The sequence below is a fragment of the Heptranchias perlo genome, chromosome 1 (genome assembly GCF_035084215.1).
Source record: "Heptranchias perlo isolate sHepPer1 chromosome 1, sHepPer1.hap1, whole genome shotgun sequence".
Lineage (NCBI taxonomy): Eukaryota > Metazoa > Chordata > Chondrichthyes > Hexanchiformes > Hexanchidae > Heptranchias > Heptranchias perlo.
In genome coordinates, this window is record NC_090325.1 from 160,918,072 (window position 1) to 160,944,678 (window position 26,607).

The following is a 26,607-nucleotide window of genomic DNA, read 5'->3' on the forward strand; positions in this document are numbered from 1 at the left end:
TAATTGGATAGCTCCTTCAACAAGCCGGCACAGGCATGATGGACTGAATGGCCTCCTTCTGTGCTATACCATTCTACGATTCTATGATCTATCTACCTCTTTAACATTTAAGATTTATGCTTTTCCAGTGTTTTATACAATAGCACTTTAGCATTCAGAAATAACATTAATAGTTTCATTTATTTTAATGAATGTCTTATTTAACTGTCACTACGTCTACAATTCATAGATTGCTTTCTCTGTAAGCTTTCCCAACGGCAAGTTGTGGTGATGAGCGAAACAGCACAGAAAGATCCAATTGCTGTTCTGAGTTAGCCTATTTGGTTGTATAGTTGGCCTCATTACCCCCAGAGTAGATTGGTGAAAAATCAGCCTTGATTCTGTCCCCGATAACTGTTTGTACTTTCTGCTAGAAAATAGGGTGTTCTGTGGATACCTGAGGACAGTATGAGTTGGCTGTGATGACCCTACCTCAAACGTTCAAATACTCACTTATCAAACTGACGTGAAGAATAAACACTTGGTGGAGATGCTGGAGGGTGGCTTCCACTTTTGCCACTGTACTGCAACAAGAATCATTGATTTTGGAGAAATTTGATAACAGAAAATCAAAGGAAAATTGGAAAGGGGAAAAGTAAATAACTTCAAGAAGAGAATTCTAATTTTCTGTATTATTTGAAATAAGTTTTGTATTAGCTTTCTCATTGTCCCATATCTGTTTTTCTTAGTCATGATTGATTTTGTTTAATATTTTGTCTAAAAGCTGAATGTGAGCTCAGGCTTGACAATAGAACATAGGTGCAGTTGTTGAAGAGTCTTTGGAATCATCTGTGTTCAATGTGACCCTCTTTATTTCAAGCTTCATTTACATATTTATGTAATCCAGCAACATATTACATTGACAAGATTTAAGTTATAAAAGTCCAGCAGTTGGCAATATATACAGGAGTCATTACATTACTGGAACAAGTGTTTATTATTTCTGTAAGATTATTTCTGAGTTTTATTGTTCATTCTCTCTCTGCTTTTCAGTTCATGTAGTTTTTTAAACCTACTTTGAGTAAGTACAACATCTCCTTCTCCTGGCAGAAACTTTAGTTGTGATGGATAATCCTTTGGACTCCTGATTTAATTGAATTAGCCAATCTTAAATTGCTCAACCCTCAGAAAACCACTACCACCGAGGATTGTCACCCAGTTCACTCCAAAATGATGGTGCCGAATGAAATAATTCAGCCAAGTTGTATACCTTTTATTTCCATTTTCTGATAATCAGTTTCTTTTATCTAAAGTATTTTTGTGTCTGCATGACCTGTTTATAGAACTTTGTTTTTAATTTCACAACAGACTCTAAAAATATACTCTCTTTCCATAGCTGTACCTTATGCTGATCTTTACATTAGTATTTTTCAGACTGAACGTTTAAACTGTTATACTGAAAATAGGGTATTGTAGTATTAATCTTTTCAGCTTTCAGATTTTACAGACAGACTTTTTTGAATCAACTTTCCTTGCTCAAAATTCTTTACACTTTGGCAATGCTGATCAACATTTATTCTATGTTACAGATTGCTTAAAACACAAGCTGACTACTGTGTTTTATTTGAATCAGAAGGTATTTGTGATTACAAATCTTTATTTAGCACATCATCAATTATTATAGTTTTAGATACAATGATAACATTGTTGCAAACGGATTCAGAATTGAGTACAAAATACAGTAATTGTTGCAACTTAAATGAAAATTACAAGATATTCAGAAACATAGACATCTGTTTTACCGAGTCATTCATAATCCCATGATGACATTAGCAATAAATGCAGTTTTAACAAAGTTGTCCACATCGGATATCATCACAATACTTTAGTAATGATTGTTTTAGATCACATTTAAATCTTATACATTAACTTAATTTCCCCCAAGAAAAACACCCTTAAGCAAAAATAATTTTCATGAGTTAGCTGGACTGTAAATAGACAAACAGTGGTTTGATTTGGGTTTTAATTGAAACTAGCCTATTTTGTAATTAATTTACTTTTAGTCATTTACAGTTAACTGATCAACCTTACTTGTGGACACAATTCCACCATCAAAGGTGAAGCCCAGTGATACAATAAACCAGTGGAATGTTGGAAAGAGCAGACTGTTTCCAGGATTCTTTAGTCCAATACACAGTAACAAAGCATTGTTAGAGCTCAATATATTACAAATATAGTGCCAAAATGAATCACCAACAATGAGATACTTAAAAGGTTTTAACTAAAACAGGAACACCCAAATAAATTTGTGTTGATTATTCTTCATTTCAGCATTATTTGTGATGACCACAGTGATGTCTAGAATTCTGCCATTGTAGGACATGTCTTCAATTTAAAAAAAAAACATTTTTCATTAAATCTACTAGACACTATTGCTTCACGACGCACTGTGTGAGATTTGTGGTTGAAACAAATTAGAGAAAGATAATTTCTCATTTTTGTCCACCCCTGTTTAGGTCACTAAAGACTATTCCCTTACCAAGAAAGCAGAGAGGTGACTTACTCCTAACCAGCTGAATCATTATGACAGTTTTATCTTTTTTTTAAAGAAAGGTGAGAGTATACATTACTGAAAGTACTCATTGGTAGCCTTTCTCTCTCCTTTTCAAAGCTGCAAACCCTAACAGTTTTGTGGTTTTAAATCAGCCATCCCAGTTTAATGTCAACATTGCTTGTCTATTTACAGCAGGACAGTGGGAACACCTTTTTTGTTAAAATGTTACAGTTAAGGAATAATTATGTCCATTGAACACAGTACTGCATGGGTTGCCATCTACCAAACTGTGAAGCACTGGCAACATTTGGGAAGATTGTGCAGCCTAATAGTTCAGCACTTTGTTCACTTATAAAGTAATTGCACTAATTTTGTGTTTTATTATCTGGCAGACAATACTATTTTTTAAAATTCATGTGATTACTACTGACAGCTTACTTTAAAATCTTTAACAACTGACCTGCTTTCATCCCTCCTTTCTGAATGTGCTGACTCATACTGGTGTACACTTCCATGGGCAACACCCGCCCTCTTTGTGCACAGTATATCCATCCATACATATACTCCAGCGGGGATCACGGGATGGCGATCAGGAGCAGGAGCCTTATCTTTTTTTTTACCTTTTTCTCCCTCACCCAGGAATATTGAGAGAATTGTAAAATTTCCACACTTCCCTGGCTAACTCAGTAAAGACCTAAATCAAAATTGTATCTTTGTGGTCTGTATGGCCACAATGGGACATATACTTACTGAGCCATAACTCAACTAATTTAAAAAAAAACACACCTAAATTGATTAAAAATTCCAGTGATCTTTAGTTTAAATAAAAAGTCTTTTAAGATTGGCACGTATTGCCAGTTTCATAGCGCAAATCTCTACATCTGGCAGCAATGGACATAAATATGAAAACTCTTAGAGAGAGGAATAACCTGGTTCAGACCAGTTGGCTTCAGCATACTGAACAGCAGTATGCACACTATAAAACACCAAAGTGTCCATCTCCTTACAGTTTTCTCCAAAGTACCCTCCCCTACTCAATGAATCAATCACTGAAGGATTACAGTTGGCCAGGAGGACTCTGATGCCAATCTCATTATAATCCTTCAGGACTGTCTTCAATGTATTAATACCAACAGTGTCCAAGAATTGTACTATAGAACAGTCCAGAATAATAGTATGAAAATTGTAGAGTTTAGGAACCAAATGTTTGCTAACAGCAGGCTGTTCTAGATTGATGTTACCATTGAATGCTTTTCCTTCTTTCTTTGTTTTTGTTTGTTTGCTTTCTGCCTTTTTTGCCTTTGCAACCTCTAAAGCAGGATTCAGATCAACTTTTCTGAACAGGGAATTCATAAAGAAATCTTTATTAGCATAGTACAGAGGGGCTTCAAAACGAAAGATCTTAATTCGGGGAATAGGTGAAAGATTATTATATTCTGCTTCATCTTCGTACAGAGTTGAACCCTGGATTTGACCTAACACAGCTGTTCTAGGCACTTGAGTGCGAATGATGACGCACATAAGTGAAAACGTTACCCCTGTAAAAAGTCCTAGCTCAGTACTTACTAAAGTTACAGACAGCATTGTGACCCACCAAACCACTGTGTCAATTTTGCTCATTTTCCATTGCTTTGGCAGATCACGAAATTTCATGAGAGCTCCTCTTAAACTGACTATAATGATGCATGCCAGAACACACTTCTGCAAAGAATAGAATACGGGAGCTAAGAAAAGAAGCAGCATTAATACCAGTATAGCACTGACAACACTGGAGAGCTGGGTCTGACAACCATTCGAATCTTTGACAAGTGTTTTAACCAGAGTTGCACTGGAAGCATATGAATGAAAAAATGATTGAACTACATTACAAAATCCAAGAGCATAGGTCTCCTGATTAGCTCTTATTGTGTATCCATGCTTCTTTGCAAACAACTCAGATAGTGAAATTGTGAAGGCAAAGCTGATTATTGCAAGTGTCACAGCATCCATGGCAACTCTTGGTAAGAGATTCCAATTTGGAGCCATAGGGGGTAAGAATCCAGTGGGGATTGCTCCAGTAATGCTTGAACCATACATTTCATTCAGATTTACAAAGTGGGATATTATTGTAGCTACAACTACAATAGTCAGTTCCATCGGGAAAGGGAACTTAAGCTTGTGCTTATATCGTTCTCCTAATTCTTTGGAGGCAATTAGCAGAGGCATGCAAATAGCAGTTGTTATCAGATCACAGAAATTAGTTTTGTGAATGTTCTTAAAAATGTTTATCCAAGTTACAACAACACTGCCAGGTCCGTGGCTACGTGGAAGTTTTATTCCAATGAGATACTTGACTTGCATTGTTACGATGGTAATTGAGGCACCAGTTGCAAATCCATCCAGCAAGGGCTCAGATAGATACTTTGATACAAATCCAAGGTGGAAAATTGCCATTAGTACCTGGAACAAAATAAAATCATAAGAATGAGCACAACCACGAATCATAAACATGAAATCAGGCCCCTACCCCCAAAAAGGGAGAGAAAATCTGACGCGTTCACCCCATTTCATTTTTTCGCATCTAGGGACTGTTTATAAAATGACATCAACAGAGTCCTAGGACCAGTTCCTCCTCTAAACTTTAGATCATGGTTGGTGCATGGCATAGGGAGAACAGAAGTAATCTTTTTGGCTGCCTTTCAAAATGTTGTTTCATTTGGGCTTTCTCTGTAAAGAGTGGTCCAGGGACATACAGTTTTCTAATTTCCCATATTGTGTATGCAGTGCTGTATTTTTGCAAAAAAACCTAAGAAAAACGTGGAACGTACAATGAAGGATTATAAATGTGTTTATGAGCATATTGGATCAAAGGGGCTTGTCGTAGCAAAATGTTCAGACCTTGCAGCATTTTACAAGAATATATTGTAGTAGTGTACTGCAATACCAGGTTTCTCCACAAAAGTTCCTCTGGAGTGAAAAAAGCACTCTCCCTCTATTGGTAGGAAACACTACAGCATCACCATTTCTCATCACTTAATCAGACTACAGAGAGAGATAAAAGAAAATACACAATTGCTGGAAACCTGAACTAAAAATAGAAAGTGCTGTACATGCCCGACATCTGAAAGAGAAAAGAGAGGTTAACATTTCATGTAGAGATCCTTCATCCTTCATATAAGCTGACAACCACTTTATAGAATAAAAGGGAGGAGATATTAACAAAACAGTTTAGACATGCTAATTTTACAAAGAGGTATACAGAAGATTCTGAATGACATACAAAGGTGCATTCAGGTTGTGAAAATGTATTGGAAAGGTTGACAGCGAGCAAAGCTGTTACAAAAAGGAATGGAACACAGTGGAATGTGAATGGGAGAATCCAGTAGGAAAATCAGGGAAGCAGCTAAGGTCTAAAGTTGCTAAAATTAATGTTTAGACTTAAAATTGCCCAAGAGGAAGATGAGAACCTATTCCAGAAGTTTGCAGTGAACTTTATGGGAGCAGTGGAGGAGGCTAAAAACAGAAGTTGGATTGGTGGGAGTTGAAGTGGCCAGCTACAGAGAGGTCAGAATCACAGTTGCAGACAGAACAGAAATGGTCATCAAAATCTACATTTGATCTGCCAAAATAAAGGAAGTCATCATGAGCAGCAAACACAATAAACTAGATTGGACAAGTATATGTAAATCTGTGTCTCTTGTACAAAGAATGTTTGGGACAACAGTGTGAGAAGAAGTAAATGACACGATATTGCATCTCTAGTCATTGCATGGGAAAATGCCTGTGGAAGTGACACCAGTGGTGTGGAGAATGGAAGAGTGAATCGGTGTTCCTGAGGCAAAGGTACTTTGAGAAAGAATAGGCAGGCAGGATTTGGTTGATGCTGGAATTATATTGCAAATAGTAGAAGGTGAACTGGCTGATGTGGAAACTAGTAGGGGCAGGTCATTGACAAGAGGGATTCTGTCGTCTTGAGAAGGAGAAGGGATTAGAGTAGAGGCAACGGAAATGGGGCAGATCCAGTCAAGAATCTACTCAACCAGGAAAACCTTGAGAGAGGATAAAAGACATTTCTGATTCTCTAGTATGGAAAGTGGAGCAAATGCAAATGCATCAGAGCAAATGCAGCTGACACCGTGAAATTTAAGAGGAAGGAATTAAGTTTTTGCAGGAAGAAAGTAAGATAGAAACATAAAAGTAGCAAGGGAGTGTAATAGATGTTTGTGGAAAGTGCATTTTCAGGGATGGAGAAAAAAGGGAGTGAAGAGTCACTCCTCATCTTTACACAGCACCAATACAGTCATCACTGTAGATGAGGAAGAGATTAGTGAATAGACCTCAGTTGGATTGGAACAAGGAGCTAGAAGTTTAGTGGAGAATAGAGTGAGTAAGGGGAACAGGAAAATCAGATGGCAGCGGTTTCAGAAGATCAAGAAGAGGCAGAAGCAGGGGAGAAAGGGGGAATCATGTGAGGGGGCCTCCTGGCCAAAGAAGAAAGCATGAAAATAATAGGCTGTGCAACACTATCTCAACATCATGACTGGCTTAGAATTCATTCAGGTGAAGGTGGAGAGGGATAATGCTGAAGTCCTTGCTGACGCATGATCACAAGATAATTATGGATGAGGAAAGCCATATAGTCTGTATTAGTTCATCCATCTAGAATGACCCTAAAGTCCTGTGTTCAACTGGTTCTTAAATGATTTCAGGGTTTTCCACCACTCTCCATTCCAATTTTTGATCTCTGATCAGTTGGATTCATAAAGAGGAAGGTTAGTGAGAATAGTTAAAACATAGCAAAAGAATGTAAGAACAGAGGTGAAGTTGGAGAGAGTAATGAGGCTGGAAGAAAGTGAGGGAGCAGGGGGTTAGTTGACATCCAGTAGTTGCTTGAGTTTCTGGTCTTCACCACCTGAAAGGAAGGAGAAAAGTTGTTTTGTGAAAACAACAGATGAGATTAATGATGAAACACAACAGGTTTGGGATAGCTACAATGGGGATTGAGCTGGAGAGAAAAGTTGTAAAAGTGATTTTAAACAGCTATTTTGTTTGAGTTGTCGACCAAGGAGCAATGCTGCAAGCCTCAAAAAATATTTTCCAGAATAAACTTAATGGGGAAGCAAAGTCTAGGAGAAGTACTTCTTGTTTTTTTAAAAAAAAGTATTCCCCAAAGTTAGACCATAAATGGAGTACTATGTACAGTTCTGTGCGCCCTGCACCTTAGATAGGATATATTGGCCTTGGAAGAAGTGCAACACAGATTCACCAGAATGTTCCCAGGACTCCAAGGGTTAAATTATGAGGAGCGATTACATAAACAAGGCTTGTATTCCCTGGATTATAGAAGGTTAAGGGGTGATTTGATTGAGGTTTATAGAATTTTGGAAGGAATTGATAGGGTAGATAGAAAGAAACTTTTTCCGCTGGTGGGGGAAATCTAGGACAAGGGAACATAACCTTAAAATCAGAGCCAGGCCATTCAGGAGAGAAGTTAGGAAACACTTCTTCATGCAAAGGGTGGTAGAAGTATAGAACTCCCACAAAAAGCAGTAGATGCTAGCTCAATGAATAATTTTAAATCTGAGATCGATAGATTTTTTTTTCTAGCCAAGAATATTAACAGATATGGAGCCAAAGCGGATGAATTAAGTTCGGAAGCAAATCAGCCGTGATCTCATTGAATGGCGAAACAGGCTTGAGGGGCTGAATGTCCTACTCCTGTTCCTATGTTCATATATGAGCAGATCTCCTATGGTACTGATCATGGTAAGTTGGACGAAACATGGTTTCACAAGGACAGGAGGGTTATACCGTGTAAGGCATAAATGTATTGCTCTACTGGTAAAGTGGAGCTGTATGCCTTTTAGGCTATATAGTCTAATTATTGTTACATAAAGAAAGCCTTAGATGATCAGAGTTTAATTGTTTGCTGAGAAAAGCAAGGAAAGAAGAGAAAGAACTTGCATTTATATAGCACTCCATCCATTCCAATTATTGATCTCTCTGTGATCATTCGGACTTATAAAGAGGATGGTTAGAGAGAATAGCTAAAACATAGCAAAAGTGTAAGGCAAGTCAGTTTATTTGCTCTTCAGGCCGCAGTGCAGAATCCGGGATAAAATGCCTGGGTTTCTTTCTCCCTTTTACATGATTGCTAAGGAGACATTCTGGGGGTTATATTCAATTAGGCCGGAAACCGGGCGCGGGTACTGCAATCCGCGACTAACCCACGTCCGGTGCTTCATGTGTAGGCAGGACGAGACATTCGTCCGGTCTGAACACTTACCTGCAAGCAGCGTTAAAAACCAGGCCTGACACGAGGATTCAAGGACATGCGCACTTTCCACCAGCAAGGGGAGCCCAAATCTCTTAAAGGGAGGATGTCTCTTAAAATCCCTCAAAGGTAGCCGGTACCTGTTATTTGCTGAAAATAACAGTCTGCTGTCCACGTGGAGTCTGAACGGAGATCAGACATCATACACGTAAATCACAGATGCTGGTGCCGTCCCTATGTTTACAAACTGATGAGTTATGTTAAAATATTGAATAAAGGTTGGGCGCTACTAAATCCCATATCCTCCAATCTGCATGCCAGACCTCACCAATCTGCCGATCCGATTTGTACCAGGCCTGCGCGAGTGTGTGCACCAAGATTCTCTGCTGATGCACTAGAGGACTTGGTGCAAGAGGTGGACAGAAGGAGGGACATCTTATATCTGCAAGTGGGCAAGAGGCCCTCCAGACATGTGCTCAAAAGGCAATGGGAGGCAGAGGGGGATGAAGTCAATGCCAGGCGCACAGCACAAGAACATGGATGCAGTGCAGGAAGAAGTTCAATGCTTTGACACGAATGGTCAAGGTGAGTTAGGTCAATTGTCAAGTGGCATCTCCTACCCACTGCACCACTAGCCTCATCCACTGCTCCACGCACTACACCCCCCATCGCCCATCTACCAACAAACTCTTTCCATCAGTACTCAACTCTGCCAATCAGATGCTTCCTCTCACCCTTACACATTACCACTGTTGCAAGTCGCCCACCTACAACTCACAGGCCACACAAGCTGGCAGCTATTCAGCCATGTCAGGCACATCACCCAGACACACGTCCCACTTTCTTGCAGGAGAAGGTGGCGCATAACAGGAGGCAGCAAATGACAGTTGCATTTAGCCCCTCGAGCCTGTCCCGCCATTCAAAGAGATCATGGTTGACCTGTGACCTAACTCCATATACCCGTCTTAGCCCCATATCCCTTAATACCCTTGGTTCACAGAAATTTATCAATCTCACATTTAAAATTCACAATTGTGCCAGCATCAACTGCCGTATGCAGAAGAGTGTTCCAAACTTCTCCCCCCTTTGCATGTAGAAGCATTTCCTAACATCACTCTTGCACGTCCTGGCTCTAAGTGTTAGGCTATGTCCCCTCATCCTAGTATTCAAGTATAGGAGACCTCCAAAAACAGTTACAAATGGATCAGCAGCCAGAAGCAATAATCCAGTAACTAACCTGTAAATCCTGCATGATCCCTTCAAATAGCGCTGGTGGGGGGTCCTCCAGGCACTCTAAGATTTGTTTAGATGGTCAGGGATAAAACTGTGCATTGAGAGTGGAGCGTTAAATCCCAAAATGCGCCTATTACTTTAAATCAGCATTGCACACTGATTGTATGCATTTTCTCCTGCTGCCGGCGTTCGATATTTGCGCATGTGCTACTACCTTTACCAAGATGGTGTCCGGCGCACGTCATGCTAGAAACGTGCGTGCGCAGCCAAGACGCCATCTTGGCACTTCGGAAGACCGCGTAGTGCCGAAACAACGGGCGCTAGACAGCCCAATTTCTAGCCCCCTGACTCCTTTGTCAATAAGTCAGAGTCTAATTGCTCTTCAGGCTATTGCTCATAACCCATGATTATAAGTCGAGCTTTCTTTCCAAGCATGACTGCTTTTTTGAAGGATAATGACATTGTGATTCATGCATTAATAAGGTACTTAATGTCAGTGGGGGAATTTCCCCATACATTCTAAATGACAGGGTTTCTCAATTGTTGGAAGAAATTTGGATAGCGTCTAATATGGGCCAATCAGCTATAAGAAATTCACTTGGTATCAATTTGCCTATAATTAATAGTGACAGAAGTAGTTTGGCGAAGCTAAGTGTGATCGACAGTAAGTGTGAAATAGAAATACGTAGCAGTTACAATGCACAGAAGCAGACCGTGTCGGCGTTTACCCACCACGCGAGCAAACAGCTCTAACCGCATTTAACCTCAATATCTTTACTCTAGTGTGGAGCCCAATATTGTACACAGTACTCTAACTGAGTTCTTAAGGTTTAATGTAAGCCCATCATTACCGTTGGCTTTTATAGTCTATACCTCTTGAGATAAAAACCTAGAATTCTATTAGTTTTCTTTTACAGCCTTATTAACTTGAGGTGCTGCCTTTTAATGTTTTGTGAACATTTACCCTCAAGTGCCTCTGCTCTTCCACAGCACCAAGCCTACATTCATTGAGTATAATTTTTGCTGTTTTTTTTAACCAAAAATGCGTCACTTCAGAATTACTGACATTAAATTCTATCTGCCACTTTTTGCCCATTCCCCCATTTTATCAATATCCCCTTGCAGTGTGTGCAAATGTACTGTTTTTATAATAAATATATAAATAATAGACTTAGCAGAATTTTGTTTGCTGTTTTAGCAAAATTGTCAATTTTTAAAACTGGAATGGAGATCTCCAAGCTGAATCTCCCTGTTGGGCTGCTGTAGTGAAGTAACTGACAAACTATGTAACTTCAGCTAATGGTCTGGTTTCTAATAGTTCCAGATCTGTTTGAAATGATAGCCGCGAAACACTTAGGGGCCAGTTTGGGATGCATAGGGATGCTCCCTTTGAGTTGCGTTACAGGAATTTTTTTGATGAAGAAAGAATTTGCAATTCATATTCACTTATACTAAGTACGCTTACAGAGATTAGAAACCGATTAGGAGCTTTCATTGAAAGAGTGTACTTAACTTCAAAGGTGATTAAAATGAAATCCATACCTTACTTCTGGTGAGCATCACAATTTCTTTTAGAATCATAGAATCTTGCAGCACAGAAGGAGGCCATTTGACCCATTGTGCCTGTGCTGGTTCTTTGAAAGAGCTTTCCAATTAATCCCACTCCTCCACTCTTTCCCCACAGCTCAGCAATTTTCTCTTGAGCTGCATAACTGTTATGTGCTTCCAAATAGCTCCCCAGCTGCTGTTTTATCTAGTTATAAAACTAGCATGACATCACAGTAACCACGGAAAAAAGGAAAACTGCAACATCCTTCAAAGTTTAATTATCTCCACTGTCTATCGGTAAATGAATACTAGCAAGCCCAGAGAAAACACTTCTGGGCAAAGCAAGGAATTATACTTTGTATGTTTGGAGGCCCTGTAACCCAAGATGGGTAAATTTCAATTAGTCCAACGTCCAAAGCATCCACTCAAAAATTAATGACATAATCTCCCAGAACTTTCTCTAGTCCTGCTGAACAAGCTATTGGACCACGTTCCAGGTACACTTGCTGTACTATTTCCCAGACCTGGCTAGACGATAGGCTGATGGCACCTCGATGTTGTTGTTCTAGATGATTCGTGTCCAGCTGCAATCCCAATTCAGTCTTCTTAAATACCAACTGCACCCCAGCCCATGTCTGCTCTGGAGACTATTGCTTAGTGGGGAATTTATAGCCTATCCTTTCAAGAGGAGCAGAACCTAACCTCCAAAATGACCCTAGAGGGAAAAAAATCAAGTACAAGGCCATTCAATCTTGGAGATAAAGTTAGTTGTGACCCAGATCAGAAGAAAGCTGGGCTGCCTCCTAATAGCAATGCATCAAATTCACAACTGCGCAATACTATAAGCATGGGAACAAACTAGGTCAGCTGCTAACATTTGCATTACACAAGCAACAGGGCAGCTGAGCCAACCTGTGGCATGCCAACTTCAGACGCACCAACTATTAACTGCATATTCTAGTAATTCTACACTAATCAAAATCAAGTGTTCTCTTTCTGACAGTTGAGGAGTACATGACCGCCCCCCCCCCCCCCCACCCCACCCCCCCAATCATTGTTCACTGAGGCTAAAAGTAAGTTCCCTCAAAGACGCCCAGCAAGTTATTAGCTCTATACCAACCGGGAATGCTCCTGACTCTGATGGCTTTCCCCCAGACCTCTACATGAAAATGCCTGCAGAGGTGGTGCACAAGCACAGACTCCAGGTTTGACATATGGCTTGATGAGGGCATTTCTTTAATCTGCAAGAAAGATAAAATGCCTTGCTAATGCACTTAATCTCACTTCTGACTTGTGACTCTAAAATCCTAGGTAACTAAATACATACCTTGACGAAATGGTTGTTCACATTGGATGGCATTCACTAAGCAATGGTAGTGGCCATCAGAGGCCCGGACACAAGCCATATTGAAAATGGTCCTTTCACTTGATACCAAAAAGGTCTTTCAGCAAGTAGAATACTGCTGCACTCAAGAATGGAATATGGAAAAATATTAATCAAATATTGTAATACTTCCACTCCAATCGGTAGTAACTACAAATAGAATGTTCTCCATCAACTTCAAGCTACTTAGGCTCCCTATTTAGCGCTGCCTTCTAAAGATCCATTAATTAGAATCATAGAATGGTTACAGCACAGAAGGAGGTCATTCGGCCCATTGAGCTCATACCAGCTCTTTGTAAGAGCAATCCACTTAGTCCCATTGCCCTGCTCTTTCCCTGTAGCCCTGCAAATTTTTTCCCGTCAAGTATTTATCCAATTCCTTTTTGAAAGCCACGATTGAATCTGCTTCCACCACCCTTTCAGACAACGTATTCCAGATCACAACTACTCGCTGCGTTAAAAAAAAAGCTTTTCCTCATGTCGCCTTTGGTTCTTTCGCCAATCAGCTTAAATCTGTGCCCTCTGGTTCTTGACCCTTCTGCCAATGGGAACAGTTTCTCTTTATTTACTTTATCTAAACCCTTCATGATTTTGAACACATCTATCAAATCGCCTCTTGACCTTCTCTGCTCTAAGGAGAACAACCCCACTTTCTCCAGTCTATCCACGTAACTGAAGTCCCTCAACCCTGGAACCATTCTAGTACATCTTTTCTGCACCCTGTCTAATTTATACGCTTATTTTGTAAATCTCTGTCATTGTTTAGAAGGAGTAGCAGAAAGTAGCAGTATTGCCAGATCAGGCCAATTTAAGAAGAACATTTATTATGATGATCTTATGAGCAAAGTTGTTATATCTCAAAGATATAGTCCTGTCTTATATACAGAGTGACAATTTTGTATTCAGTTCAACAATAAATTTACCATTGAGAGTTGAACATTAAAATGGTAATGATTACCTAAAAAATCATTGTTGGCTAGTGATTGAAAACCAGTATGTTTATAAATTATTGATTAGTTTTAAAAATTCTATTTACTTTTGGGCCAGATCACCTGTCAAAAATGTAGGAAAAATCTATTTAGAAGTAGTGTTGGGTTGTTAGGAGATCGTTGCACGATAATTAACTGCATTTAGCATGAGTAGTGCTATTTGTCAATGGAACTACCGAACTCCACTGTAGAAAATTATCACCACATTGAGGTGGATCCTGAAATTATAATACAAGGGAGTGTTTTATTTGTTGAGTTTTTTTTTAAATTGCTATAAATTAAATCCAGTAATTACTCAGTAAGAAACTATCTGTTTGCTTCTTATATAGCACTGTGTCTGGGAGTGTGAAACGAGTTAGCACTAAACTTTTAATGAAATGCCTTACCTGATAAATACCACACATAAATGTTAAGGCAGCTGAAACACTGACAGCATAGCATTTTTTATCGCACTCGAAGTTTAGTGACCCAGGGAGGGAGACGTTCATCATCATGGTTGGATTCATGTCACTGATATTCCAGTTATCTGCATTGCCCATCGCTATTGGCATCACTTTGATTTCTTCATCTACATCGAATCCAGCCAGCTGAAGCTCCCGATCAACCACCTGCCCCACCAAGAGGCATATTAAGCTGAATATGCCCACTGAAATATGGCGTGAGGTACCCATCAGGAAATAGATAATGCAGGAGAAGAAGGACGCATACAAGCTGGAACTGGTTTCTAGACCAGCAAGCAATGCATATGCTATTGATTGAGGAACCATGACGACAGCAACAAGCAAACCTGAAATGGTATCGCCTAAGATCCATTCTTTTAGCTTGTACTTTGGGAGCCACTGGAGGACGGGAAAGAAACCAGTAATCAGGTTTTTAAGCTTGTCCAATGAACACGAGCAACTTTCTTGCAGCTTCTTTTCAATTACTTTCTTCACGTCAACTTTTTCCTTCACTGTTCTTTCAAACTGTACTTGAGATTCTAAATGAAGTTCCATTTTAGACAATTGTTCTTCGTTTTCCATTCTTCTCAGGTTCCGTTGTAGTGCACTATAGATGAGTAGTTCTAAAGTTCTGCAATTAAAAAGTACATACTTCACACAGCAAATAAAACCTTGCTTATGCAAAACACCAACTCTATCACTGTTTCATTCCAGTGATTTTTATAGTATGTGAGAATTCTGGATCAGACAGGTATTAATTTGTGTCTGGATCATAATTGCAGGTTACTAAGATAAATATGCTAAAATTGCAATATTTTGACAACAAGCTATTCATTCAGTGTAAAGCAGATTTTATCTGGGCTTAACAAGCGAAGTAGGGAAGAAAGTTTTGTGGGTTTTTCTAATTACACTGAACACTGTTGCACTGAATAGATTGAAAGTTTCAACTACCAGGTTCTGTGCCATGTGCAAAATGCTGAGTTGTAAAATAAGTGCTGAAACTTCAAAATTATCATGTGGAGTGCCATATACTTTAAAGACTTTAGGGTCCTTCTTTAGAGAACCAATAATAATCCATTGAACTGTTCTTACTGATTAAAAATCAGGGAAATGTTTGTTAAAGCCGATCTTAGATATGTTTTTATAATACCTGATAGTTACAGAACTGTGGTATGAGCAATATGATTTTCAACCTACCACTCCTGATCACATTAATTATAAGTTGGGTTTCATGAGTGTCATAAATGTTAACCAGTTTTGGGGGTCATTTAAGCAGACCCTCTCCAATATCGTTAAATTTTGTTAAACTAGCATAGAGTGTCTATATCTAATTCTGGTTATAAATAGTAATTATACGTAATTATTATTAGAAGGAGGCTATTCAGCCCATTGTGTCTCTGTTGGCTTTTCGCTACAGCAATTCAAAACAGTAACATTGTCAATTATTATGCTAATAATCAGTTATTTTATCATTTTTAACAGGATGACACCTCAGCCATGACTTTAATTCGAGGTGTGAAATGGCATGTGGGGTTGGGGTGGGCATCAAGCACTCATGGCATTTTTGGCATGAGGCCCAGGCCATTTTAACTCTCGAACCTCATTTTAATAAGATTGATAGACTGGCTTCTCAATTGCATGGCAATTTGGCCAGGCTGCCTCCAAAGTGAGCGCAATTCCGGCCCGACTTCTGAGGCCTACTTAAAGCGGGGATGCACCTCTTAAAGCGAGGTTATGTCCTCTGTCTGCATTTATCTTTGAACAACTGGCACACTTTTTCAGGAGACAAATTAGTCAAAGGGATGCCCCTCTTCCCCCACACACTTTTCAGATGCCTCCCATGAGGTCCTTGCGGTGGAAGTGAAGGCATGGAGGGAGCAGCTTTTCCCCAAAACCCACACAAGCATCTCCAAGGCCAGAATAAAGCAGGCCTGGACAGTGGTATTTGAAAGGGTCAGTGCCACCAGCATCATCCCCCGCCAGGTGCTATGCGGAAAGAGGTTTAATATCCTCACAAAAGCAACAAGTAGACACCTCTTCATCTGTCTCAACAAAACCTGGTAGTACTCCTTTCCTCACCTACCCCACCATTCTCAACAATTCCCTCCTTTCCACCACATCCTTCAACATACAGTCATGAGGGCATACTGCAACACCACTCTTTCTTTCCAAGCACACTCCCCTCTTCCTTTGCTCTCTTCATACCACACACTGTTATCTTTTCACATCCTGACACTTGCACAGCCACCAACGCCTTCCTAACTTCACTTTACACGCCCTTGACTTTATATTCATCACCAACCCATCATTCCATCATACTTTTTTCTACAGCTTTCAATGCATATGTACAAGCTCCACACATCTCCACTTAACAGCCACCCACTAACTCTTCCCCCCCCCCCCCCACCCCTTTCTATAGGACAAGACCACACATAATACCAGGGAGAGAAGCAAGACTGGGGGAGCAGTACCGAACATCATAGCCCTCTCCCAAGCGGAGAAAAGGTGCACCTAATGCGCACTATCCCTCACAGGCACCAGCTCAGACATTGGCACTCCATGTGGGGTAGATAGTGAACTAGAGGGGTCTGCACATGGTGAAACACCCAGTGGGCAGCAGCAGGTAATGTTGGCAAGGACAGCCCCGGGAGAGAGTTCGGCAGAGGGCGAGACCCTCTCCCAACTCTCCTGAGGACGACAGAGATCAGGACTTAATGGCCCAGCCATGAGAAGAAAATTGCTGGCATCGCACAAGCAGTTATACGAAGTATTGGAAGGTGTGCCACGGAGTTTCAGCACTATGGCTGAGAATGTGGAGGATCCGCTTCCATCCTGTGTGGTGTCATCTTTCATGGCAACACCACGCTTCAGTTTACCCTGGAGAGTGTGTCCACCTCCAGAGACCCTGGAGCCGTGCCCTCACAACAGGAATCCAATATTGCACGATTTGCAGCTTGGGTGGAACGTCAAACTGCTGCCACACAGGCGCTGGGCTCCACATGGAGAGATTGACGGATCGAATAGATAGTGGCTTTGAAGGAGTCACTCATCTTCTGCAGTCTGCTCTCCCACAGATCAATGGAAGTACTGAGGCTCAGTGCTGTGGGAGTGGCTGTGGCACCATGAGGGCAGTACACGCTGGCCTCTGTCATGATGTCAGCATTTCTCCTCCTTCACCACCGCCTCAGCTGATACCCGGCATGGTTCCAGTAAACCAGCTGGGCCAGACTGCCCTGACTGTAGCTGAGGTGCTGCAGTCTGCAGCCAGACCCTCACAGGCTCAAGCACCCAGAAGTCATCGGCCACGATCATCTCAAGGGGTCCAGAGGAAGAGCAGCCTTCCACCAAGCTTTGTTGAGGCCAATGGTGGAGCACCTCGTAGGAGTAGAAGAGTTAATAAACCTGTAAAGAAAAGCACAATGGGTTGATCACCTGGGTGAGAAATAAATGGAAAGCAATTATTATGTTTGCCATTAAATTAATCATCATGATTACATTTGGCACTTTGGTCTTCAGTGTGGTTTAATAGCGTCCATTATCAGTATGTCGTTAATATGGAGGTTGTTTGAATGTTCTTTAATGCAGGATGAATGGAGTGGTGAAATATGTAATAAGGACTGTTAAGGACTTTGTAAGTTCTCAGGCAGAGGTATCTGCAGCTCTGTAGAGTCGCTGAGCAATGAGCTGATCCCTCACAGCTCTTGTTGCAAGGTCCTCTTGCTGGCCCTCTTGCTGCTTCCTTTCCTTCCCCCTGATCGTCTTTGTCTGATAAGGACTCCTGTTGCTGTTGCTCTTCCTCCTCCAAATGTGGGCCTCTTTGAGGTGCATGGTTACGCACCATGCAGCATATCAGGACAAAATGTAGAGAGCCCCCTGACCAGTCGAAACACCTGAATCTCTGCTTCAGCATCCCTATGGTGCGTTCTGTAATGATCCTGGTGGTCCCATGTCTGTTGGAGATATTCCTTGTCCCCCAGCAGTCACCCTGTCACATTCCTCACAGGGTCAGATATTGCAGGGTTAGTAGACTGTCTCAGGATAAATGCATCATGGCAGCTCCCTGGGTACCTTGCACAAACCTGCATGATCTTGTTCCTGTGACTGGCGCTAGCTTCACATTGATGGAATGGAATCCTTTTCTGCTGTTCTGATGCCCTGATGACATGTGCCGTTTATCACACCTTGCACGCGAGGGAAGCCAGCCATTGCTAAAAATACCCAAGCGCTCTCCTGTTGAGGTCAATGGGGAAGGAGATGTACTGCTCCATGCTGGTGAACAGGATGGGGGTCATCTGCTTAATGCAGCTGTGTACTGCAGAGTGTGAAATGCAGCTGATGTCATCTGTAGCAGTCTGAAAGAATTCAGTGACAAACTTAAGGGCTGTGGTGATTTTGAGAGTCACTGGCAAAGCATAGCACCTGGTCCAGCAGGCAGCAAGTCCTGTTGCAGGAGGCTGCAGAGGTCTGTGACATCCTGCCTGGAGAAGCACACCCTCCTCTTGCACTGTTCTTCACATAGATCCAAAAAGGTTACTTTTGGCCTGTGGACCCTGTGTGCTGGGTATATCCTCCTACAAGCAGCCCCTCTCACCTGCTGCCTTCAGAGAGGTCCAGGTGCTGCTCTGGTGGTTGCTGAGGCTGCTGCTGCTACTCCTCATCCTCTAAGTGTTTCTCCATCCTAAATAAAGAAGCAATTTTGATGATAAGTGGCAAAAGCTTATTGAGGGTGTTAAGACCAAAAAGTGTGAAATAAGCAACCTGGAAGGTAGAAAGTCTCCTAGCAAACGAGACAGCAAGAAGATCCTCTGATGTATGGAGCTGCAGCTGAGAGCCCATTTTTATACACCTTCAGAAGCTCTCACCAATCCCTCCAGGTCTTACTGGTGGCTCCAGAACTGAGGATTCATCAAAGTTAAGTTAAAATGGCATGCTGGTCCGGATGATGTCATCAGTGCACGACTTTTACATTTTAATTAGGCCGAGAAAAAAATCAACTGTGAAAATGGCAACTGCGGTGAGTACAAAAATGCGATTACATCTCCCCCCTACCAGCACACACTGTTCCTGAAGGCAGAGTTAAAATCAGTGCTCTAATATTACTCAATATTTATTTTTTTGAAATCTTGGGAATATTTATTTTAGGTAGATTTTTGTATTGAAAAAAAAACAGGTTTAGCAGGTTTCATACAGTGGAGGCAAAATTACAGTTTCTGTCAGCTGGAAGAGTTAAACTAATTCAGTGTGGTTTATGTGGAATATTCAGTAACAGAATCTCTGAAAGTTAGCCCTTTGGATGGGGTGAATTTCCACAAGGATTCTCCTACTTGTGCACTGTACTTCTGTGAAGGAGCTGCAGAAACCCAAGGAAAGCGGTGCAAATGAAGTTACTGCAGAACAGTGGGAGAACCAGAAATTACTGTATGATATTATTGTGGGGTTAATGACTCATTAAAACAGTGGACAAAATAATGTCATACAAATAAATTAAGCATTTGTACACTAATTTGTACAGTAACTCTTGGCTCATAGGCAGAAATTTAAAGCTACTTGTAACTGAAATCAATATTAACTGCAATAGGTTTATGATTTTTCCGTAGCCGTAATATTAGAGCTGTGTTCAGGGATGTGAATTCCCTTCTTTATATGCTATTTTTGATGAGGTTGTTATCCCCATTTAAATTAAATGGGTTAATAATTTTATTAAATTAGCTCACATACAAATTTGACATGAACATGCTAACCAGTATTCTAAAAATAGCACGTAAAGGAATTTCAGCCCCACGTTTCTTTCTGCACTCTTGTGCATTTTCTCTGTCTCCCTGCCTTTTTTCCCTTTTTAAGACTGAGGGTAAGAAGCTTTGGCAGACGGACAAGCAGTTTGAAAACGCTTTGGCAGAATTCACTCGGGAGCACAGTATTGTAGTGGCTATGATATGGGATTAGCAACCCAGAGGTTGTGAGTTCAAATCTGACCATGGCAAGGTGAATTCAATAAATCAGGTAATTTGTGAAAAAGTGGCCATGAAAAATGAAGAATTGTTTTAAAAACCCAACTGTTTCACAAATGTCATTCAGAGAAGGCCACCTCTACCTGGTCTGGCCTACACATGCCGCCAGTATGCGATTGACTCTTAATCATGGAATGGTTACAGCACAGAAGGAGGCCAATTGGCCCATTGAGCCCGTGCCGGCTCTTTGTAAGAGCAATCCAGTTAGTCCCACTCCCCTGCTCTTTCCCTGCAAATGTTTTCTCTTCCAATATTTATCCAATTCCTTTCTGAAAGCCATGATTGACTGCTTCCACCACCCTTTCAGGCAATGCATTCCAGATCACCATTACTGGCTGTATAAATTTTTTTTTCTCATGTCGCCTTTGGTTCTTTTGCCAATCACCTTAAATCTGTGTCCTCTGGTTCTTGACCCTTCCGCCAATGGGAACATTTTCTCTTTACTTACTTTATCTAAACCCTTCATGATTTTGAACACTTCTGTCAAATCTCCTCTCAACCTTCTCCGCTCTAAGGAGAACAACCCCAGCTTCTCTAGTCTTTCTAAAGTGTGGTGCCCAGAATTGGACACAATACTCCAGTTGTGGCCGAACCAGTGTTTTATAAAGGCTCAACATAACTTCCTTGCTTTTGCACTCTATGCCTATATGTCTATAAAGCTCAGGATCACATATGCTTTTTTAACTGCTTTCTTAACCTGTCCTGCCACCTTCAAAGATTTGTGCACATATACCCCTAGGTCTATCTGTCCCTGAACCCCCTTTAGAATTATACCATTTAGATTATATAGCCTCTCCTCGTTCTTCCTGCCAAAATGTATCATTTCCCACTTCTCTGCATTAAATTTCATCTGCCATGTGTCCGCCCATTCCACCAGCCTGTCTATGTCCTCGTCAAGTCTTTTACTATCCTCCCCACTGTTTACTACCCTTCCAAGTTTTGTGTCATCTGCAAATTCTGAAATTGTGCCCTGTATACCCAAGTCCGAGTCATTAATATATATCAAAAAAAGCAGTGGTTCGCGTACCGACCCCTGGGGAGCACCACTGTATTCTTTCCTCCAGTCCGAAAAACAGCCGTTCACCACTACTCTCTGTTTCCTGTCACTTAGCCAATTGCGTATCCATGCTGCCACTGCCCCTTTTATTCCATGGACTTCAATTCTGCTGACAAGCCTATTATGTGGCACTTTATCAAACGCCTTTTGAAAGTCCATATACGCAACATTAACCGCATTTCCCTCATCAACCCTCTCTGTTATGTCATCAAAAAACCCAATCAAGCTAGTTAAACACGATTTGTCTTCAACAAATGTGTGCTGGCTTTCCTTTATTAATCCACACTTGTCCAAGTGACTATTGATTTTGTCCCAGATTATCTAAAAGCTTCCCCACCACCGAGGTTAAACTGACTGTAGTTGTTGTGTTTATCCTTACATCCTTTCTTGAACAAGGATGTAACATTTGCAATTCTCCAGTCCTCTGGCACCACCCCCGTATCTAAGGAGGATTGGAAGATTATGGCCAGCTCCTCTGCAATTTCCACACTTACTTCCCTCAGCAACCTAGGATGCATCCCATCCGGACTAGGTGACTTATCTACTTTAAGAATAGCCAGCATTTCTAGTACCTCCTCTTTATCAATTTTCACCCCATCCAGTATCTTAACTACCTCCCCTTTTACTGTGAATTGGCAGCTTCTTCTTCCTTGATAAAGACAGATGGAAAGTACTCATTTCGTACCTCAGCCATGCCTTCTGCCTCCATGCGTAGATCTTTTTGGTTCCTAATCGGCCCCACCTCTCCTCTTATTACCCGTTTACTATTTATATGCCTATTGAAGACTTTTGGATTCCCTTTTATGTTAGCCGCCAGTCTATTCTCATACTCCCTCTTTGCCCCTCTTATTTCCTTTTTCACTTCTCCTCTGTACTTTCTATATTCAGCCTGATTCTCACTTGTATTATCAACCTAATATCTGTCATAAGTCCCCTTTTCCTGCTTCATCTTACTCTCTATCTCTTTCGTCAACCAGGGAGCTCAGGCTTTAGTTGCCCTCCCTTTCCCCCATGTGGGAATGTACCTAGAATGTACCCGAACCATCTCCTCTTTAAAGGCCGCTCATTGTTCAATTACAATTTTGGAATATGGAAAGAAAGAAAGGCTTGCATTTATATAGTGCCTTTCACGATCTCAGGACGTCCTTAGATGCTTTAGAACCAATGAAGTGCTTTTCAAGTGTAGTCACTGTTGTAATGTAGGAAATGCTGCCGCCAATTTGCGCACAGCAAGGTTCCACAAACAGCAATTTGATAATTACCAGATAATCTGTTTTAGTGATGTTGGTTGAGGGATAAATATTGGCCAGGACTCCCCTGCTGTTCTTTGAAATAGTGCCATGGGACCTTTTACATCCACCTGAGAGGGCAGACGGTTTAACGTCTCATCAGAAAGACAGCACCTCAGACAGTACAGGACTCCGTCAGTATTGCACTGGAGTGTCATCCTAGATTTTGTGCTCAAGTTCCTGGAGCAAGTTTCTGACCCAGAAGCAAGATTGCTACCACTGAGCTTCCAGAACGCATTTGATATGGTTCCACACGAGATTAATAATAAAAATTAGAGTGCACGGAATTGGAAGTACTCCTTTGACTTGGGTTGGAAATTGGTTAGGAGGGAGGAGTCAGTGCCGATAAAGTGTATGTACTCTGGCGGGATGTGACAAGTGGTGTACCCCAGGGATCTGTTCTGGGGCCTCAACTTTTCACCATATGTATTAATGATTTGGAAGAAGGAATAAAGAGTTCTATATCCAAGTTTGCAGATGACACTGAGTTAGAAGAGACAGTAAGTAGTGCAGATGGGAGCAAGAAGTTGCAAAGGGACAGAGACAGATTAAGTGAGTGGGCAAAGCACTGAAATGGTCCTAATCAAAGTCGCAAATGACATCTCCTCAGAAGACAAACACGGGACACAACCAACAGAGTACCCTTCGTCGTCCAGTACTTCCCCGGAGCGGAGAAACTACGCCATGTTCTTCACAGCCTTCAACATGTCATCGATGACGACGAACACCTCGCTAAGGCCATCCCCACACCTCCACTACCCGCCTTCAAACAGCCACCTAACCTCAAACAGACCATCGTTCGCAGCAAATTACGTAGCTTTCAGGAGAACAGCGTCCACGACACCACACAACCCTGCCACGGCAACCTCTGCAAGACATGCCAGATCATCGACACAGATACCACCATCACACGAGAGGACACCACCCACCAGGTACATGGTTCATACTCCTGTGACTTGGCCAACGTTGTCTACCTCATACGTTGCAGGAAAGGATGCCCCGGACCATGCAGACACTGCGACAACGGATGAACGGACACCGCACAACGATCGCCAGACAGGAGGGTTCCCTCCCAGTCGGGGAACACTTCAGCAGTCAAGGACATTCAGCCTCCGATCTTCGGGTAAGTGTTCTCCAAGGCGGCCTTCGAGACACACGACAATGCAAAATCGTCGAGCAGAAATTGATAGCTAAGTTCCGCACCCATGAGGACGGCCGCAACCGGGATCTTGGGTTCATGACACGCTACATGTAACCCCACCTGATGTAGAGTCATCCAGACTCAAGTCGTAGTTGGCTTGTTCTCCATACACAGATGCGGCCGGACCTGCTGCGATTTCCAGCGAAAAAAAGTTCTCTGTTTTTAATACAACTGGTCATTCTCTCTCTCTCTCTCTCTCTCTCTCTCTCTCTCTCTCGCTCTGTCTTTGTGATTTGACCGCTTGTGTCCCCACCTCAGTATTCTTGGATGTAATGTTTCCCTGACTAACCTGTCTGAACACCATTCACTCCTTTGATTGCTGTGATTATCTCTCTGCTGAGGTGTGATAAAGGGCAGTTAGAAAGATTATCTGTAATCACCAGGCATTGTTCTCTGACTATATATGCTGTGCCTTTATGCAACTCTTCACTCACCTGATGAAGGAGCAAAGCTCCGAAAGCTTATGATTTCAAATAAAGCTGTTGGACTATAACCTGGTGTGCGACTCCTTACGTTTGTCCACCCCAGTCCATCACCGGCATCTCCACATCATGACATCTTCTATGACTGTGACCTTATCCTTGTCACCCTGTCTGCAGCCTTTGACATGGTTGACCAACGTCTTTCCTCCGTTGTCCAGAGTGGGACTGCCCTTGCCTGGTTCCACTCTTATCTATCCAGTCATACCAGAGAATCTCCTGCAATGGCTTTTCTTCCTGTTACCTCTAGAGTCCCGCATGGATCTATCCTTCGCCCCCTCCTATTTCTCAACTATATGTAGCCCCTCAGCGAAATCATCTGAAGACACAATGTCAGGTTTCACATGTACCCTGACATAGGAATACAGGAATAGGAGTAGGCCGTTCAGCCCCTCAAGCCTGTTCTGCCATTCAATTCGATCTTTGGCTGATCTGTATCTTAACTCCATCTATCTACCTTGGTTTTGTAACCCTAAATACCCTTGCCTAACAATATCCTATCAATCTCAGTTTTTAAATTTTCAGTTGATCTGCCCTCAAAACATTTTTGGGGCAGAGAGTTCCAGATTTCCACTACCCTTTGTGTGAAGAAGTGCTTTCTGACTTCACCCCTTAAAGACCTAATTGTAATTTTAAGGTTATGCCCCCTTGTTCAGGACTCCCCCACCAGAGGAAATAGTTTCTGTCTACCTACCCTTTCAAATCCTTTAATCATTTTAAACACCTCAATTAGATCACCCCTTCATCTTCTTTATTCAAAGGAATGCAAACGTGGTCTATGTAATCTGTCTATTTAACCCTTTTAGCCCCAATATCATACTGCTAATCTGCGCTGTACCCCCTCCAAGGCCAATATATTCTTCCTGAGATGCGGTGCCCAGAATTGAATGCAGTACTCCAGATGGGATCTAACCAGAGCACTGTAACATAACTTCCAACCCTTTGCATTCCAGCCCTCTTGAGATAAAGACCAACATTCCATTAGCCATTTTAATTATTTTTTGTACCTGTCCACTCACTTTTAGTGATTTCTGTACTTGGACCCTAAATCCCTCTGCCTATTCATGGTTCCTAGCGTCTTGTCGTTTAGAAATTACTCTGATCTATCTTTCTTAGCTCCAAAGTGGATGACCTCACGCTTTCCAACATTGAACTCCATCTGCCACGGTTTTGTCCACTCACTTAATCTATCAATGTCCCGTTGGAACTTTTTGCTCCTATCTACAATATTTACTGTGCTACCTAACTTAGTGTTGTCAGCAAACTTAGATATACGGCTCTCTATTCCTTCATCCAAGTCATTTATAAATGTAGTGAAAAACTGCAGCCCCAGTACAAATCAATGAGAGACACCATTAGTCACATCCTGCCAATTTGAGTACATACCCATTATCCCTACCAGCTATCTCCTACCTCCTAACCAATTCCCTATCCAAGCCAATAGGTTGCCTCCAATTCCATGTGCTCTCATTTTTGTAACAATCTATTATGTGGAAACTTGTCGAATGCCTTCTGGAAGGCCGTATAAATAACATCCATAGACACTCGCTTATTTACCATGTTGGCTCCTCCTCAAAAAATTCAGCTAGGTTCGTTAGACATGACTTATCATTTACAAATCCATGCTGGCTGTCTCTGACCAGCTCACATTTGTCCAAATCTTCAGTCATTCTGCCCCTAATAACAGATTCTAGTAACTTCCCTACAACCGACATTAGACTAATAGGTCTATAATTTCCTAGTTTATCTCTCTTACCATTCTTAAATAGTGGAGTGACATTGGCAGTTTTTCTAACCTAAGGTGACATTTCCTGAATCAATGAGTTTTGGAAGATCATGACTAACGCGTCAACAATTTCCTCACCCACTTCTTTTAAAACCCTGGGGTGGAAACCATTGGGTCCTGAGAATTTGTCTCTCTTTAAAAACATTAGTTTCTCCATCACCATTTTTTTAACTTACATTGAATCTAGTTAGTTACTACCCTTGATTTATTTTTAGTTTTCCTTGTATCTCTGGTGTTTTAACCTTATCCTCTGCTGTGACGATACCTAGCTCTACCTCACCACCATCTCTCTCAACCCCTCCACTGCCTCTGTGTTGTTAGACTGCTTGTCTGACATCCAGTCTTGGATGAGCCAAAATTTTCTCCAATTAAACATTGTCTTCAGCCCACGCCACAACCTCTGTTTC

The 26,607-nt window shown here is 41.5% G+C and overlaps 2 protein-coding genes across 3 annotated transcripts in view; one reads left to right on the forward strand and one right to left on the reverse strand.

Moving 5' to 3' along the window:
* idua (alpha-L-iduronidase) overlaps positions 1 to 26,607 on the forward strand; it is a 376,360-nt gene that overhangs the window by 26,614 nt on the left and 323,139 nt on the right. The window lies entirely within an intron of this gene.
* On the reverse strand, positions 1,777 to 18,208 carry slc26a1 (solute carrier family 26 member 1). The gene is given in 4 exon segments (XM_067976952.1): positions 1,777 to 4,972; positions 14,327 to 14,983; positions 14,985 to 15,011; positions 18,077 to 18,208. Coding segments are annotated over 4 exon segments (2,343 nt in total). The 3' UTR covers positions 1,777 to 3,445.